The following is a 19,356-nucleotide window of genomic DNA, read 5'->3' on the forward strand; positions in this document are numbered from 1 at the left end:
GTAAAATTATAATTAATTAATAAAAAATATGATGTAGTAACTATAGGGAGCTTGCAAAGACAAATTTAATATTTAATGTCTTGTAACAGTATATAATATATTGTAATATAATATAAAATAATATAACGTACCATAACTTAACATTACATAATATAATATAAACACAATTAATATTTTAAGCAATAATGATTGCGAGAGGTTAAACTGGAAGAGAGTGGTGGCAAGCTATATGGCTTGACTAAGCCGAAAAGGCCAAAATAATAAGAAATAATATAATATAAGTATAATATAATAAGCAATTAGTAGAGTTGCGTATCATACACTGGTGGAATTGTATTATTCAAAAGTTACATTATTGAAAGGTCCCTTGATTTCTCAGATAAGAAAGTATATAATACATACTCCAAGTATTAAAATGCATGCCATCGGTGGCATATTATATAATGTGTATTGTACTTTAGATTAATGCTTGAAAAAAATTCCTAAGGGCCTGCAGGGCAATTTTTAGGATGCATTAATCTAACCTAAGTATAATAATTTTCTCTAGTGTAGATAAGCACTCTACTAATTGCTTTATTAATAGTCAATTGCCATCTTTTTAATCTTAGTTTTAATAATTAACTGTTGTAGCAGTTATCGGTTGCTATAGTGATGTGATCAGTATATCTGTGTGCATATTACATTTAGCTGTGCGTATGCCGATTGGTTGTTGCAGTACGCACTAACACACAACCACGTTACACAGTACAGATAAAATGAATAAATATTTGATTGTGTATTTGAAGAACTTGTCATGAGTACTATTTTGATAGATCTTTGTCTGAGAATAATATAGTAATCACTTTTTTGGGTGGTGCAGACAGGTTAAAAGTTGTGTGATGATTTCATATCTAGCCTAGGCTATGACTTAGGCCTCGGTGGCCTCCTCTCCACATCTAAATTCGTTCCTTGAATCCATAAAATAGGTCTAGCATATTACAGTAAATGTTCAGTTTCTTTCTAATCAACTTTGTTTTATGAGAGTCATTTACAAAAGTCATTTTTCAATTACCATGGAACTAATGATTGGGGGAGTGTGCCCTCACTTCCTCAGGCCTGTGCTGTGCTATGGTGTAAAAACACTAGCTTAGAATTTATCCCAGTGTGCAATACATACTATACAAATTGTTGTAACCTTTTCCACACAAAGCAAAACAAAGATCAATCAAATCATGTACTAATGAAAAATTAGTGTACGATTGGGAATAGGAAGATAACATTGAGAGTTACTGTGGTGACTAATAATGATAATAGTCTAGATGTTATATATTTCATATATTTTATTATTCACCGTTTGTTTTTATTGGTATATAATTTTAATGGATCAGTTGGTGGGAAATGCCATGTATTACGACAGGTAGTATAACTTTTTAATGGTGTATTGCTAAATTTGTATTTTAAATTATGTAGGCTAAGAATGGAAAATAAGTCGTAATTTCAAACACAAAGGATACCCATCATTAACATACATGATTCAGCAGGGTTTTGGTATTAAAGGCTCTATTTTCAAAGGCTGTGGATTTGGCACTAGGATCTACCATAATTAGAAGGTTATTGAGAAGGTTAACTTTAAAAAAGAGTGGATGAAAGAGGACAACAACAATTTATCATTGGGTCACTCCAAATAATTTCAGGGGTATTGTGTTAATGTATGCTCTGTGTAATATTCACCAAGCTGATTGATTTCCAGTAAGCTGAGTGGTCTTGTTTGCTTTGTACTCGTGTGATAGTGTGACCAATGCTATAGTCGTAGATCACTAGTTTGCTAAGCAATTGCTAGGCAGTGTGCATGCATGCACTTATACACACTCTGATTTTGCTATTGACTTTTCATGGAAATTATTTGGTGATACATACTGCTGATAGTGTTATTTTTTTTGTTGTGGATTTGTTATGGGCAGTTGGAATGGAGAATCTAAAATGGATTCTTCAGAGATTGACTTTAGTGATCTTGTATTGGATGATGGTACCATGGTTCGTATTGTTATATTTCCTTTTACATTCATGTTTTATTTGTTTTTATATAAATGTATTTGGAATATATGTTGATTGGAGTAATATGTTAAATATTTATTTTGAATTTTGTTTTTTAATCATAAATAGGACAATAAACCTCGCATTTTCCCATGTATTTAGAACTATTATATAAAGATCTCATCATAGCCTGTCAACGAATAGACTTCCCCCTGCAGGAATTAAACCCACAATCTCTCGCTGTGGAAGTGTATATATATATATATATATATATATATATATATATACATATATACTACTCCTAACTGACACCTAGGGAGAAAAAGCCTTTATATAATATATATATACTGTCTCTTATACACATCTAGATGTTACATAGCGATGTATGTTTGCTATTATTAAATTTCAAATTGCATTTTCTTTTAGGATGTCACCAAGACAATAACTTTAGCATGTTTATTTTTACATTAATTTTATTTTGAGAAGTTAAAAAATTAGTAATTCCAGATAAAGTTGGCATATTTATTAACATCTATTTGGGCCAGTCGAGTGGCCGAGCGGAACCAGCAGCCTTAACATCGGCGCTGGTTCCAGCTGCTCCTCGCCCATGGGTCGGTTGGTAGAACCAAGTCTTCTCAGATAAGGACTTGAAATTGAGGTCCAGTGTATACATCTGGCTTGTGTGTTCTTTAGACTTGAAATTGAGGTCCAGTGTATACATCTGGCTTGTGTGTTCTTTAGAACCCATTGCATTTTTCAGAAGGGTAGGAGGTTACCCCAATGTTATGGTTCATTTCAGCCCCTGTCGTTGTGGAATGATGTGAATGTGTATCTACCATGAAGGGCCTATTTACGGCTGCTAGGTAGTGACAGACTTCACCCATACACAATTCACAATTATTCTCCTACCCTTTACCTTTAGGATCCATGATGTAAACATTTTCAGCCTTGTGTTGTTATATTAAATAACAATTTACTATCCATGATGTAAAGATTTCCAGCCGTGTGTTGTTATATTAAATAAATATTTGAATATTGTTAATGAAGCTGATAATTGCCTGGAGCTTCAGTCCCTATTATGTTTGCCAGCGTACTATGTTTGCAAGACGGTAATTTTTTTGTGCTCTCCTTTTTGCTAATTTGAGGTTTTCTGTATTTCTCAAGTGGCTGTCATTGATGATGGACATTCACTTTCTACTTTATTAATTTTGGCTTATGAAAATTAATAACAATAGAAATGCTGTTATTGGTAGAATCTAATACAGTTAATATAATTATCTATTATTGATTTGAATGTAGGTTCTATAATTTAATTTTAATTTTAACAGAAGCCTGGTAGACTCAGATTGCAAAAACATAATTGAATTAATTGTAATTACAGTAATAAATAAATGTTGAATATAAAATATGAAATCCTATTTTGAAATTGTGTCCCTTTCTAAATAAAAATAATGAAATTAATAAACTAATTATATAATTAATTATTTATTAACATTATTTATATATTATTTATTAAATATTAACAGTTATTAAGTGATTATTACTACCAAGTAGATGATACCATTGTTTTATTGGTAACCTATATTGACTGATGAATAGAATAACTCCTAGAATAACTGCACTGTCAAATCATAATATTTATGTATTTTTTTAATAATTAGGCTACCAAAGTTAATAATCAGCTGTTATATTAAAGTTAGGAAATTGATGAAATTCCTATTTTATTTGTTCATGTAGTAGAGATTACTAGAATGTCAAAGGTTAACTCATATTTTGTTCTTTATTAGTAGGTAGTTGGCGGTATAAATTGATAGTAGTAGTAAAATGAAATAAATTAATGCATTGTTTTTTTTTAAAGTGTTGCATGCTGAGATGTGTTGCCACAATTAGATGCCCTATAGAGAATACATTAACAAACCCTTTACCACTTCTTTTATGATTTATGGCTTTGTGGTTCAAAATGAGATTCTCATTCATAGCACAAAGCTCTCCTTTAGTATGTTTTATATCAGAAATTAACATAAATCTGACCGAAGTTTCTATTTGTTTTAATATCAATTGGAGATCAAATAAATTACTTTCAGAGGCAGCTGTTTTTGTCAACAAAGAGCTTGAAATATTTTTTATAATTGACTAAATAAAGTGAATACCTTCAAAATTGACTGATAATATTTTTGAAGAGTTCACAAAGACAAGATACAAGATGCTCTGTAAACTAAGAGCCCAATCACACTTAATATTTACTTTGGCTCAGGATCGCTTCAGGGTCAACACTTTCTAAGTGTGAACAATCAGTAAATTTAAGCCAGACCAAAGCTGACCTAAATTTAGTCCGACTTTGAATTCGGCTCAGGTCCCACAATGCGAGACCTGGGCTGACTCATCTTCATATCTTGTCAAAGCGACCAAGGTCGCTTTGATAGCGGACAATCTTGACATCTTATACCATACCCTTTCATGTAAAATGCAGGCGCAAAAGAGGAAATGTGAACATTCGCAATGCGATACTGAGCCGACTTCAAATACTAACGGCGAACAGAACGATATAATAAGTGTGACTGAGCTCTAAGACTCATGTCAGTGAGGCTTAGATTTTCTTTCAGGTCATGAGAAAATATCCTATTGCTGTAAGATTTGAATCCAGGATCCTGGGATTGGAAGTCTAGCATTTTAACTACCAAGCTATTCAACTCCACTATATGATCTTGTTCCATTCCTAAGTAGTTTTATCTTGACTTCTCAATCCATCAATCAATGTATTCATCGAACGATTACTTGAAGAGTGGTAGTATGTACATCATCAAGCTTAATGTTTGTATACAGACTCGCTGTTGCCAATCATAACCAAATTTGGTCATTTTTTTCATTCTCAAAATGCACTTAGTGGGGCATGCAATTACAGTAAAAAAACTGATAGACTTGAGTCATTAATAAATACTGTAACTACATTTCCCAGTTTCTGATATACACTATGGAATCTTCAATTTTAAATTTGATATTCTAAAATTTTATTTAGTTGTTTGTCATGTTTCTGAATTCTTATTTATTTTCATACCTGTTTTTTTTTTTAAATAAATTCTTTCTGTGCTTTTCTCTCTTAACACATAACATAAGAGTGCACCTTGGGTGAATGAACTCTGTAGTCATGAATACCTTCACTTTATAGAGAAAAGTAAAAGCAGGAGAATAACCCATATCTTGCCGCTTCATTGTGCTGAATTGGGCATAGACATGAAGCATTGTCTGTGTCTACTGTGCCTGAGAAAAAATAAGTTTTCATCTCCAAATGTGGCCGACACAAACATTTTTTTTTTGTGGCCTTAAGCAAAGATCAACTAGGCCCAGAAGCCTTTCCTTTTCTTGTCTTCACTAGGTGATCTGCTAGGCCCACAGTACTTTTCCATTCCTCTGTGGTTGTGCTTTAGTATGTCTGCCAGAGGCAAATTCGCTGCCTCATTCTTTGGTTACCAACTAGTGGTACCATGGTGTTGCATTTTCTGTTGCCTGTGGCTGCACACTGCCAATTCAAGGAACTCCGCTAGAGATAGTAGTTACTTTTCGTTGGCTGATAAGACAACAACATACATGGTATTATATTGTTAAAGATTATTGTTTGATTAGTAATTGCTAGAAAAGGCATGACACTTCCTTTTTCTGTTATAGCTGGAATCGCTCAAATTAGGTTTTAATATTTACATGTTCCAAAAACTTGCTTCATTGTGAATGCATGCTGTAAATGTCAAAGTTTATTAAATAATTCTTATCAAGGATAATTAGATGTACAAGTCTAATTTGACCTTTGTCTATGGCTCATTATCTTTGGTTACCATGAGCAACACTAAGCTTTGAGAATGTAGGTATTTGTTTCTATTGTGTTTACGGTGCTACGCATATTTTCATTTGTAAGAAAAGAAGTGTGTCTGACAGGATTCAAAATTGCAAGCTCTCACTATCAAGGCGCGTATCATACCATTAGGCTACAGATACCTTGCGGTATATGGACAGATCTAACTCTCAGGCACTGTTCTCACAACTGACTGGAACACTGGCACATTATTCACTGGGTTAAGGGGCATGGTTCAAATTATAGCCCATGGTAATCTATTCTGTACTATGTACAGCCTCCAGATCACAAGGGGTATAATTTGAACTATGGCCAGATTAAAATAACAGTAAAAAAAAACATTTGTTTTATATACCACTAATCGATTCCCCGTTCTTAAGTCGTGAAGAGGCCTGGGCCTAGCTAGAAGAAATTATTTAGTACTTTATCGAGGCCTACATGGAACTCGGTAAATCACTCGGTTTGTGGCTTCAAGATACTGCATACTGTAACTTGTTTTTTCGTATTATCACTGGCTGCTCATCAACCAGTTTAAATCTGGAACACTCTGCCATTGTTATTTATTTCTAGTCCACCAGTACACACTTGTGCAGCAAAGCAATCGCCAGTTTTCATGGCATCAAATTAGGTCAAATTTTGTTTTAATTAGTAGAAGCCCGCCCTGAACAATAGGCTTAGCATAATTTACTACATCGCGACATATAAGCAAATTGTGAGAGAATATTGCCCGGCTAAGAGGGCCTGGTTGACACTATTGCATGGTTTTCACCAATCAAATGCCTGGAATAATATTCAATTTAGGTTTGCTGTGTAGCACTATAAACACAATATAAACAAATAGATAAATAAAACAGTGCTCAAATAGGAACATTGTGCTACGCAGCAAACCTTATTTGGATATTATTTAGGCCTACTATATATATAAAACAACAAAAATGTATACATTAGTTCTACATTTTCTGTACCTCGCTAGGAGAAAGATCAAATGGATAGTTATAATCTGCTAATAGCTAACTTTGAACACAATTTGTGTATACTGCAGATCAATGATGATCATTAATTACATTGGCTGGTGACAGTACTACTAATTATTGAGTCTTCATGTGATAGAAGTGGCTCCTTAGGCTATTAATATTTGTTGTAGCTGCCTCCTCAACTTATTAAATAATTTATGTTTACTGGAACTGCATGTACTATTATTAGAATCCCAAAGAAAAATATATTAAAAATGTGGTTTTTATTATGATAACAATCATAATGTTATATTTAACAAAAATGACAGAGCTTTGCTTTAGTTAAAAATTATTTCTCTTCATAATAATTATCCATTGCATGAAAACTTCACTTGAAGTATGTCAAGGATTTAGATTAATAATTAGAAAAATATTTACATTTCCATTTTACTTATATCAGATAAATAAAATGAAATAAATTTTTCACATCATAATATCTTTAACAATAAACAATACATTTCTAATTAAATTATATTACTTGATATATTAGTATTATTTCCATTTTATTAGGTATTATTTATATAATTATGTTATATGGTTAGCGATTAAATGATTCAATATTATTGGCTATTTTATATTTTATATTTGTACAAAGTATATTCATGTAGCAAAATTCTGCACAGCTTGCTTATTAATATTATTTTCTTTGCTATATCACACAGAATTATTATGCATTATGAGTTCTATTAATGGATTCTACTTCCACATTTTCATAATTAATCTTGATGTTATTGGCTTTGTTGATATGTAAATGAAAACCTCTTTCTTGGTCTCTCAAAATGAAGCCACTCAATAACATTTTCAAGAAAATTAATAGAATGGACAACTAAACAATAGAAATACATATTGTGATCAGTCTACTTAGGCCTAATAATTTCTTTTTATTGATTGTTGATTGTAGTCTGCTAAATACTGTAGTTCAGTTTAGCATTTAATAAATATAAATGTGTATGTAGAACTATTAAGAAATCAGAAATGTGTATACATTTGTTAGGATGATTATATTTATTAATATATTATTTTCAGTATTCAGAGTATTGGGGTACTGTATTGGAAACTCTTATTGTTTGCTTCAAACTTGTTTTATTAGTTTTGACATTTTAACAGATTGTGGCTTTGTGGGTGCATCTGGTTTTCATTGTAAAAGTAATTTAATTATTATTTTAAATTTTTACTTCCAAAAATGAAGACAATAATATTTTGTATGTTGTGAACTTTGTCCACTCTATATTCTCCATTTGGTCAGGTTTTCAAAACATGCGTGCATATATCAAATATATTGCTGTAGGTCTCCATAGCCACCAGTGTTTGAAGCATGCAGGTCCATGAATGCATGTTTAGAAGATGAATAGTCTATGCATTGCTATGTTTTAACCCTGCTTTTAGTTTAATATAGTAATAATAATGAGGATGGTGGTGGTGGCGGCAGTGTTTAACTTTGAAGTTGTTTCTACTGAAAATCAGTGTATGATTATCAGATTTCCAAGATAAGAACCGTGTTGCAACTGCATTTTGACTCCACAGTTTCGTATCTGATACAAGGTGAAAGCCCTTTAAAGAACTTATAATTTATACAAAAATAGTCAAGTTAATGTACATCTCCACATTCTTTTTATTCCCTATATGAATTAATTGATATTTTAAATTGAAATTTCATGGTGTTTTTCTGTTCAATTTGCTTACACAGTGAGTCATTAGACATACTGTAATTCAAACAATAATTCAGTACAATGTTTTTTCTAGCAATACCTGATATGTGAGTCATTTGTAGTAGTTATGACAACCACATGTAGACTATAAACTTTGCAAGTGTCATATTATATTCTTCACCTAATATACACATGGAGGAAATAAATTATATTTTATTTCATGATATAAACAAACACTTATATTTTGAATATGATGCATAGGTCAAAGCATATTACATGTTATTTAGTAATGTTATATGCAACACCAGTACAGTAAATAGCTTTCATTCCGCATAGTCCCTTGTGTGACCTTTCTTTTGATCTCATTTTATAATACAGGTAGTTCTACATTTTAACATTACAATTATATATAGACCTATTTAGTACAATTCAATTTTAACCTCATGATGTTTACACATAAGCATAAACATGAAGGCCAGAAGAGTGATTATATTATTATTCTACTACTGTATGTACAGTACATTATGATTTAACGCAGTGTTCCAAGTTAGAAGAAATCCCTGAAACGAGATTTAACATATTTAATTTTATTTTGCTGTATATGTTGATTACCGATCGACAATTGATATCCATTCATTCATTCACTTTTATTTCCGACATTGTTAATATAAAATACAAAAATAAATCTTAAAGCAGTAAATACTGCACTACATTTGCATGAGATTGGTTTTTTTCTATTAGATTCTAGCTTGGGGGAGTGTGGGTGGCCATTCCGGTTTCTGGGAGGCTCCCATCACTTCCGGGAGACGTGGGACCCCGAAAAAGTAAAGTTTAAAACCTACCAATGCCATTCCTGCTTGCTTTTGATAAGAAATTTAATCTAATTAATGACCTCTCCCTTCAGATGAGAGAACTAGCCATTGCTAGCCTTGTTAAGCCACAATCGCACTGGACTTTTTTTGGTAAAACTAACCAACACGTTGGCTAGTTTTACCATAATTAGTCCAGTGCGAACAGCACAGGAAGTTTACCTGACAGGAAACTTACCCAAGCCGCGCGGTTAATTTAACCGAGTCCCGCTCGGTAAAAATTTCCCTATTTTAAATCCAGTGCGATTGCGGCTTTAGTCACATCATGGACCTCGTGGTCACATCATTGCTAATGTAGCTTTTCCTCTTCCAAACTCCTTGATCTTGAGTTTTCTCTTAATTCTAAATTGGATGACAAGATGTGGTTTAGCTGGGTTAGGTATTCTCTTGTATATTCAACTACTTTTATTTTGGTACTTAAGGTCTTATAGATGGAATAGTGAAAGATAGGCATTCAGTTGGGGGCGTATGGTCTTTAACTGAAGGGAGACCTGTATTCAAAAATAGCGTGAAATTTACTCATTCAGTGTATAGTTGATAGGGCACACTGCACTGCATCCACAGTTGTTCCCCAAAGGCCTAATCCAAATTTCCTTGTTGATTTAAACAAGCAACACGTATACATTCATATACATAACATAGACAAACAATTTATAGATTTGTGAATTAAAAATTTGTACTTTAAAATTTGCTTTTGTTTGTTTTTTTTCATTCTATGAATCTTTCATTTTTCCTATTATCAGTGTAGTCAGGGTATAGTATTAGATATAATATGCTACTGCCTTGTTGCCTAGGTTTTGGTCATTAAATTCATTCAACCTTTGCAAAATTGTTCCCTTTTTGTTAAAATATGTCTCCCTATTGTTGATGATTTCATTATTTTATAAACATTTTTAATGAAATCGTGGTAATGCTTTTAGTCAACTACAAAGAGGCGTATTTGTGAAAAAAAACCAAAAAAACATTATAAATGCTGCAAATTCGTTTTCCCACTTCAGGGATCACAGTTGTAAAGGTCGTGGTCATCAATCTTTGTGTAGATTTAATGATCGAATCTTCTGAGAATACATATTTGTCTCGTGTCCCAGCCAGGCAGGAACCAGTAGGTTGATGCGATGGAAAAACTGCCTGCAAAGGATTTTAATTCTTTGGTGATTGTGGCAAATCTATGGTTTGTGCAGTTACTATGAAATCTATCTTTGTGTAGAGATTTTATTAGAAAATGAGATTGATGAGGTCTCCTGAAAACCCGGCAACTAATTTTGTTTTAGACTTGATAGGCTTGCAAATAAACTTGTGTAGCTTTGTTACTTAATTAAATAGTTTATGCTTATTTTATTTTGAATTACTGTTTGTTGTTTTATTTAATGGATTATTGAAAAAAAAATAAACAATAGATTTGGTGAATTAAAAACGAAAGCAAAATAATGGCCTGTAATAAAAATGTTGCAGCCAGACTCATTGCTCTCACTCATGTGAGCATATACTCTGCATTGTCTCCATTGGTTACCCATTCATCCCCGAATTAACTTCGAGATCTTGTTTTTTGTGAACAAGCACTCCATAATTCATCCCCCCACTACATCACCAATCTAATTTCACAACTTCTGCTTTGCACTCACTCTTCATCTTACATTTTTAACCGTCCCATTGGTCTCCTTAAAGCTTGTGGTGATCGTTACTTTGTTTTCGCTGCTCCAAAACTTTGGAACCCACTACCTTTGACTGTCTTTTAAGTCTTGGCTCAAATCCCATCTTTTGTATTATGCACTTTAAAAGTATATCTTTACCAAGATATTAAGCATGGATTTGTGTGTATGTGTACCTCAGCTTGTCTATCCCTGTGGTATCAGGCATGTTATTACTCTCTGTGTAAATAATAATAATAATAATAATAATAATAATAATAATAATAATGTTACATTTATATAGCACATAATCCCGGAGCTTTGTGCACTTAACATAAACTGAAAAAGGGAGAAAACTAAACAAAAAAGAGCTAAAACAAAAAATAACCTAAAATCAACCAAGACCGCCATGTCCTAAATTAAAGTTGTAGGCCGACCGACTTAACAACTTTCAATTTTTAAGTTAATTTTCATAAATGTATGCACTTTTAGCGTATTCATCTTCTTTAAATGCCAACCCAATCAAAATGAAGTATTTTTCATGGATTCTTCTCTCCCTACAAAAGTGTTAAAATGTCCCGTGGAATATTTCTTTTACCACTGTTCAGGAAGCATGATTTATAGAGAGCAACTGTAGGTTTCTGAGGGTTTTGCATGAGTTTATTAGTACAGTACAGTGCATGTTAATGTTTGTTTTCATTTATTGCTGTAGAAAACAGGTGGTTGACTAAATTCTTTAATTATGTTTGAATGAATAAGAGAGCTCAGCAGTGTAGACTCACTACAAATATTGAAAGTGCCATTCAAACATAAATGCTTTGTGTCCACATTATTTTTCTCTGCATATCCTCTTGAGACAAACCTAAATAAAGAAACGTTTAGCAGGGTTTTTAAGTTCCAGAACAGGGTGGTAGGACTATATGTATATTAAAAATAGAGTGAGCCCTATATATAATTTTTACAATTTTCAAGATGGATGCAGTACAGACATGATTTTATACCTCCATGGTATAAGGTATATTACCATAGCATTCCTGGTGCGGCAGTACTAGTAGTAGATATTGATTACAGTAGAAACAAAGGCTTATAATCTCATCTGATTTAGGTATTGGTCAAGAATGAATTATTCTACTTTGATGGCCATGCAACTACATTTTTTTTACATACATACAGTGTTTTGCTGCTGTCGTAATCTATTCTAAAGACAAGACATAGACATGATGTGCGCTGTGGGGGATGATGGACCCTGAGAAGGTCTCCAGCAATGGTGCCCTTTTGAGAAATTCCTATTGGGTTTGTTTGTAGCCAGTTGTAATTCATACAGTTGTAAAATTTATAGGTAGTAGCAATTCTAAAATGTAATATTTTATAATACTTTATTGTCATTAAACTCATTGCTATTCAAACTTAGTAGATAAACACATACGGTGTCAATAATTGATCATATCTGACAAATTAACTTGAGCCATCATGTTACTAATACCTTACCTGAATAATTATCACTGCTGCTAGGTGGCTACACTAACACCTTTTAACGAGTTATCATTTGTCTGAAAATCAATATAGGTAGGCTCCCATTGGCTGGGAGGAATGGGTCACAATGGACATGTGATAACCCTGGTTGTTTGGGAATACCGACATCTCTTTTGTTGCCCTGCCTTGTGATCTACTCAAGGACAATAACATATGGAAAATTGAGAAAAGCAATTAGAAACTGATATGGTGAAGTTGTTCTTGTATAAAAACAAATCCGATGGTAGTGAGACAGCCCTTAAAACTATATTCAGTCCTCACTCATTGACAGTTTTGATCAAGACTGAAGACAAGCAAAAATTTCATGAGCATAAGAGCATCACCACAACTCTGACATCATCATCAAGAATAAGAGACTAGGTTGGACAGTGTGTCACTAAGACTAGGTAGGACATTAACACAGACTAATGCTGGTATTTTTAAAATGAACCATAGTCAGACTTTTAACTAGAATTTTAGCTAACATACTTTTATTATTGACAAGGGTTTATGAGGGGGCGTTTATTCAAGGGAGTATTTATTCATGGAGACATTTATTCGAGATTGGCATTTATTTGTTTTGATATAAAATATATATGTATAGGCCTACATTCAAATAGATATTCCTTAAATTCACTACAAATGTGGAACTACAAAACACGTAATTACTGTACCACCAATAACTTACTGATCTCAACTAGGTTGTTAAAAAAACATAATTCTATCGGAGTAGAATTAATAGAATGTGTTGAAAATAATGCTACATTCATTAGTTTTGTTGTTGTTTATCAGAGGAAAATTAAATGGATCAGGGCATTTTATTCAAATAAATGTGGTAAAGAAACATAAATACAGTGTTCGAGTAAAGGACATGATAGTACATCTTGTAGCATAGCTCTCATCAATTGTTGTCCTATAAATAAATAAATACAGTGTGTAATACAATTCCCCGACGGGATTCGAATCTGCGACCTTTCGCTGTCAGGCGGGCGTCATAACCATAGGACCACAGAGGCTTCATGGTTGAACAGATTCAAGTAACAGTGAAGAACCTGTCTCTTATACACATCTAGATGTGTATAAGAGACAGAATATGTTGGAAAAATGTAACCAATTTCATTTGCAAGTCATTCATGTTTAGATAACTCATTAAGGCTTCATTAATCCTTATATAGGTTACAACAAAGTACCAATACAACCTTGAATCAAAATTCAAGACCTTTTTAAAAACAACCTGGAAAAGCAAAGACTTTTAAGTCATAGCTCCTTTTTTGTGATGATTCAGTCTTCAAAGTCCTGAATATATTTATTATTTAACACACCTGCCAATAAGTAAACATAGCTATGAAGAGCCATAAATCCAGAACAAATTAATTATTTTACGCTAAAAAAATCAAGTGTTCAATGTGACATGGATCTTGTGTCAATCATGGAAAAATTCTTGTAGAAGAAAATTAATTCATAATTAAATTCTTTTAGGGTTGCACTATAGACCACTGGCTCATTTAACATAAATAGAATCGTTATTCAAAAACTGTTTGTTTAAGTCTGTGTGTGATTGCCTAAACACGCATGGCTGTAACACACGAATCATGTGTGCATGAGAATCTCCGCAGTCTTAAATTGTTATTTCTAGTTCCCATCATCAAGAATATTTTGATTGCTCATGCCTAAAGTTAGCTAAACAACGCCTTGTCATCAGACATTGATTTTATTCTGATCGAACAATCTGTAGGAATAGGTTTCAGAATTGTTGCAGAGATCTCTAGTGCTCACTTCAATGTAAGTCTGAACAAATTACGTTTGCATTTGGATTTTTTAGCAGTATTTAGCAGTATGTGATATGTTTTGATTACTGTGAGTTATATATATATATATTATTCTAATCCTAATATTCCAATTGGCATGATGATATAATGTTAATAAAAATAATTAAGAAAAAGTTATATTTGATGATACTCAATTTAAGATGTTCATTAGCTCTTATGACATTGCTACTACTTTAACGAATCTTGTATGCATTCATATTATCTAGTTAAGACTAGCTCTTCACTGAGTTCCCTAAAACTACTTCAAAAGGTGAAATTTTAGATACCCCCACCCCACAAATTTAACGCAGTAGTTTTAGGTGGTCTTACAGAAGCAAGGGCATAGCCAGCGAGCCCTCCGGCCCTCTTTTCGACAGTCAACAGTTATTTAGGATGGCCACTTTTACCTGGTCTACCTTTAGCAAATTCTTTATATTCTTCAAATCTATCAAATGTTGCATTAAACTAAAAACATATCACGTTTGAAAAATAACCTTGAATGTACATAGTTTCATACCAACATTCGGTGGGGATTCCCAAAAAGGTAAGGCTAAACCCATGTCTACCCGGTGAAAATTTCACTAAAACATGTGTATGTCATGTTAAAAACATTTATACCCCGCTGGAAAATGGACGGTTCTAAGTTGCCCACAACGCATGCACGTGGCTCTGCAACAGTACTTGAGATATCGTTTTTGTTCGTAACTCCCTGGTTATAATTAATTCATCAAATACCGATTTGTTGTTAACATCACAAGTAAAATTTAAATAGTCAACAAAGTACAGTACGCCTAGGCCTATATGTCTCTCTATTCGGAGGACCTAGAGTAGAATTTACACTGGACTAGGGCGAGAGATGAAGATGCATCTGCATAGCCTAAAAAAATGGTGCGAGTAAACAACCGTTTGTATGTCTATAACTGAAATATCTTGATGATAGCTAATTCAACACTATTCCTTTGAAGACAAAATTCCAACATTTAAACACTTTTAAATGCACTCTAAAGGTCATAATTTTCTATATTTTTTCTTACGTACAGAGGGGGACACCTCGTCCCAAAACCCACCCCGCTCGGGGCTACGTCCCTCGGCTGTCGCTATGTGACAAGTTCTTCGTCTGCCATTTGGACGGCCTATTTCATTTTTTCTGCTAAACCCCTGTATAGAAGGTTGATTGTTGTCAATATTTAGGTTTAAAAGGCGAAAGTAGGTTTAATTCCTTGTCCCTGCACTCGTTCAGGACTACCAGAATGGTTGATTTATCATTATCTGGTCTGGGTGGATCAGTAGTATGGGGTCTTTATTAAACCAAATACTAGTAGGAGCCAAGGAGCCATAATAGGCCTACATGTCTAGTCAATACAGACACACTGACTGGACTTCCCAGAGACAATGAGCATCTCTTAAAACAATGTTGAGGTGCTAATGGTGTTGGCCACCATCAAGTACAAAAAAATAACTCTTAAATACTCTTAAAAGCTACTACTGTAGACCAAAATAATTGATGTGTTGCCCATAGATTACTAATGTAATCTAAGGGCTAATGTATCTAAATGATACCCTAACACAGACATCCATTTTGTACTGTACAATCAGACCATATGCAAGTAACATAGTTAAAATAAGAGGCACATGTTAGAGAACTAAGCACACGATGCATTCACTGGTTATTCAAATTCACTCTTTATTTACTATCTAATCTAGGCTTGCTTAGGTTGGCAGAATTTACTGCAGAACTGTGCTTTAGAAAGGAACCTATTTTGCTGGGTTTGTCACCATTACAATAAAATACCTAGATAGTGAGCTAGAAATACTATCAGACCAGCCAACCATCAATCCAGATGTAACACAACAATATATTGTATTGGCCTTAATAATTTGTTTGTCTCAATTTATAAGTCATATGAAATGATATATGGATATGTTTATGTATGGAATTTTGGTTATCATAAATCAACAGCTGCCTGTATGAATGAATGATGAGTTTTATTCTTTCACAAAAGGCCACCAAATTATAATTCGTATTAAAAATATTCAATTTATAAAAAAAGAAATGTTTATCTCTGTATTTAATAATTTCAAATAAATTTTATAGACAGCATTCGTTTATGTGTACGGTATTATAAAAAACAACATTCCATTGCCATATACAATTTCTCTCAAGACTCACAAAACTGTTCTGATTTTAGTGGAAAATAACCAGATTCTTGAAATAGAATAAATTAATGTTAATAGTATATTGAGAAATTTGATAAAGAGTAGGCAAAATGGAAATGATAAAATAAAATATACAAAATATATCAAGAACTTGAGCTGTATATAGTGCAGGTACAATTCTGCTTTATTATTATTAATTTCTGAAGTATAATGTTTTCCCAACACGTTATCCACATTATTAACAAGGTACAGTACAGTGCTGTGCTACAACATGTACAATATTGGTGGTGGCAGCAATACCACAGTAAATCATCAGTTTATGTGATTTATCATAATTAAGTAATAGTCCCAATGAGTCTCTTTTTTTATAGCCAGGTAAATTCATTCTGGCACTCAGTGGCAGACAGACTACCTTTAGACATTCCATGAGAGCTGGTAATTACACTCAGGTTGTCCCCTGTACTTTTTGCACATAAATACTGTATCATATTTTGCAAGCATTGAATTGTTTCCCTTCAGAATTGTTTTAGCTAAATGCCGTACGCGTGTCTGGATCACTCCATTCTCTGTAGGACTTTGTATTAACGTGGAGAGCATACCTGCCTCTGTTCAACTATTTCCATTGTGTTTATTACCAGTATTGTTAGTCTTGATAGCTGAGCTATTGATATGGTCATCAAGGTTGTTGTGTTTCAAAGAAAACAATACACAGTAGTTTTGAAGGGTCACCAAAAGAATTTGCCTACTGGTGTGCAAGTGAGCAACAAAGGGATATTTTTAATGCAATTTTCATTTGCTGTGTGGTTTATGTGAAAGACGGTTGACATTTTTACTTTAAATTGCTGCTCAGGTTAGTTTTTGTGGTGCTGTAATTATAGTGAGAGTTTTAGTATTTGATTTCCATCATTCAAACAGTTATTAAAACAAATATTTGATTTTATATACTCTTGTTTTTAAACTACTTTCTAGTAGAAATAGTACCTTTGTGTTGAAAGTGCATTCAGTATTATAATAATAACTGTACTGATAGTTTCTTCAGTGGGATTACAATGATAGATGATGCTGTAGTGTAATAAAATGCTCAAAGAAGATAGTTGATTTTCTTAAATCTACTAGCTTGATGCATAGTATTTCACAATAATTGGAAAGGTTTCTGTATCGATGTTACGGAATAGACTACTGTATTTTTTTTGATGTGCATGTATTGACTTATCAAATATATGAGAGGCAAAAAATATGCTTATGTTATAATATATGAAAGGTTATATAAAGAATGTTTTAGTGATGCCATCTCTACAATGTTTAATGATGGTGGAATGATTTATAATCTACATTGGCAGATTATTTATTTTCTATGCACAATTAAATTTTTTCTTGTAGGCACACGTGGTGGCAGCTTTTGAGCAGAGTTTGTCTAGTATGACAAATCGTCTGCAAAAGTTATCAACAACTTCAGAGCAGAAAGAGAGTGAACTTCAGGAGTTGCGAACCCGTATTGAGCACCTTAAAGACCAGCAGTCCGACAGAGAGGGCACACTTAGAAGGCATAGTTCTGCTTCCCGACACAACTCAAGTAAGTTAATTAATGTTAATACAAACTCCTAAATGCTTTAAACAGTTCCAAGATGGATGGTTGAATGCACAGCTCCAGAATTTTATTTTTGAACAACAATATGAATCTACTTGTTAATCCTCAAAAGAGTGTTAGTATAGAATATCATTTAAATTGCCTGCTTCTCTCCCTTGGCCTCATAAATGTATTGGTTACAGATCATTTATAATCCCAAATGATCCATTCCCACCCTCTTAGAGACTTGTAGTAGAGTATCAAGAGTATTAATTGATTAGCTTTTTAGTGCCTTATAGACTTACTTGAAGAGATAGCATCAAGGAATATCAAATAATTATCATCCTTGGTATGATGTTACTTCTCAAACTTGTGTAATGTGTACGGTGTATATTTAAAATGCCATTAAAACCAAAAGATAAGAAAGTTCGTATATTTTTAAAAATATGTTTTGAAATGTTTATCAAAGTACTTAAACATAATGAATGATATCTTCATCTCATTATTCAGCATCTTCCAATTTGTCACGACAGCAGTCGTCAGAAAGCATTTCCAGTATCGGAAGTCTTAATAGCATGTCAAGCGTTGGCTCTGCCATGACAGATACCGAAATTGATAAAAAGAAAAAGAAAAAAAATTGGGTAAGTTCGCTTAGATTGTAGTTTGGTAATTTTTGACATGGTTCATCTTCAACCACTTTTTTTTAAAAATAATAATTATTACTTATATATATTTATAGTTAACTGGGATCTACAACTGTTAAAACCCAAAATCTTTACTGCTTTACAAAGGTTACTGCATAACAGCAAATCAACACTAATAGGGATGTAATTTAGGGCGGATGCAGGTGGGATACAATCGCACCCCCTAAATTGTATTAAGAAATGTATTTTTAATATATTGTTGATATGAACATAATCTGGTTAGTAAGAGAGTGCAGTACTGGTTAGTAAGAGAGTGCAAATTTCCGGGCACATAGATGTCCATATTCTCAAAATGTTCGCACCTCAGCCCCAACCATGGTGGGGCTGAGGTCATGTGGTCTGTCATGTACCTCCTATCAACAAATCCTGCATCAGCCCCAGGTAATTAAAGTGCTCAATTTATTACCTATTACTATTAAGGTTGGGAAGAGATGAAAAGGAAATGATGCTTCCCAGGAGTCTACTACCCGATTCACACGTACAAAAATCTTACCAAATGTAACAAAATGTAACCAAAAGTAACATTTTACGGCACGTGTGAAAGTACCTCCGTGTAATATCCTTGTAAAATCTCGGAACGTCTCGGTAATCT

At 33.1% G+C, this 19,356-nt stretch overlaps 1 protein-coding gene across 7 annotated transcripts in view; it reads left to right on the forward strand.

The window, feature by feature from the left end:
- LOC117114301 (neuron navigator 2-like) overlaps nucleotides 1-19,356 on the forward strand; it is a 137,767-nt gene that overhangs the window by 104,463 nt on the left and 13,948 nt on the right. For all 7 annotated transcript variants that reach the window (XM_033257933.1, XM_033257928.1, XM_033257929.1 and 4 more), the window contains exons 11-12: nucleotides 17,874-18,066; nucleotides 18,571-18,701. In XM_033257933.1, coding sequence (XP_033113824.1) covers nucleotides 17,874-18,066; nucleotides 18,571-18,701 — 324 coding nt within the window. The remainder of the gene's footprint in view (nucleotides 1-17,873; nucleotides 18,067-18,570; nucleotides 18,702-19,356) is intronic.

This window comes from Anneissia japonica, unplaced genomic scaffold (assembly GCF_011630105.1).
Source record: "Anneissia japonica isolate Jap-2015-1 unplaced genomic scaffold, ASM1163010v1 scaffold2994_len2133135_cov197, whole genome shotgun sequence".
In the NCBI taxonomy this organism is placed as follows: domain Eukaryota; kingdom Metazoa; phylum Echinodermata; class Crinoidea; order Comatulida; family Comatulidae; genus Anneissia; species Anneissia japonica.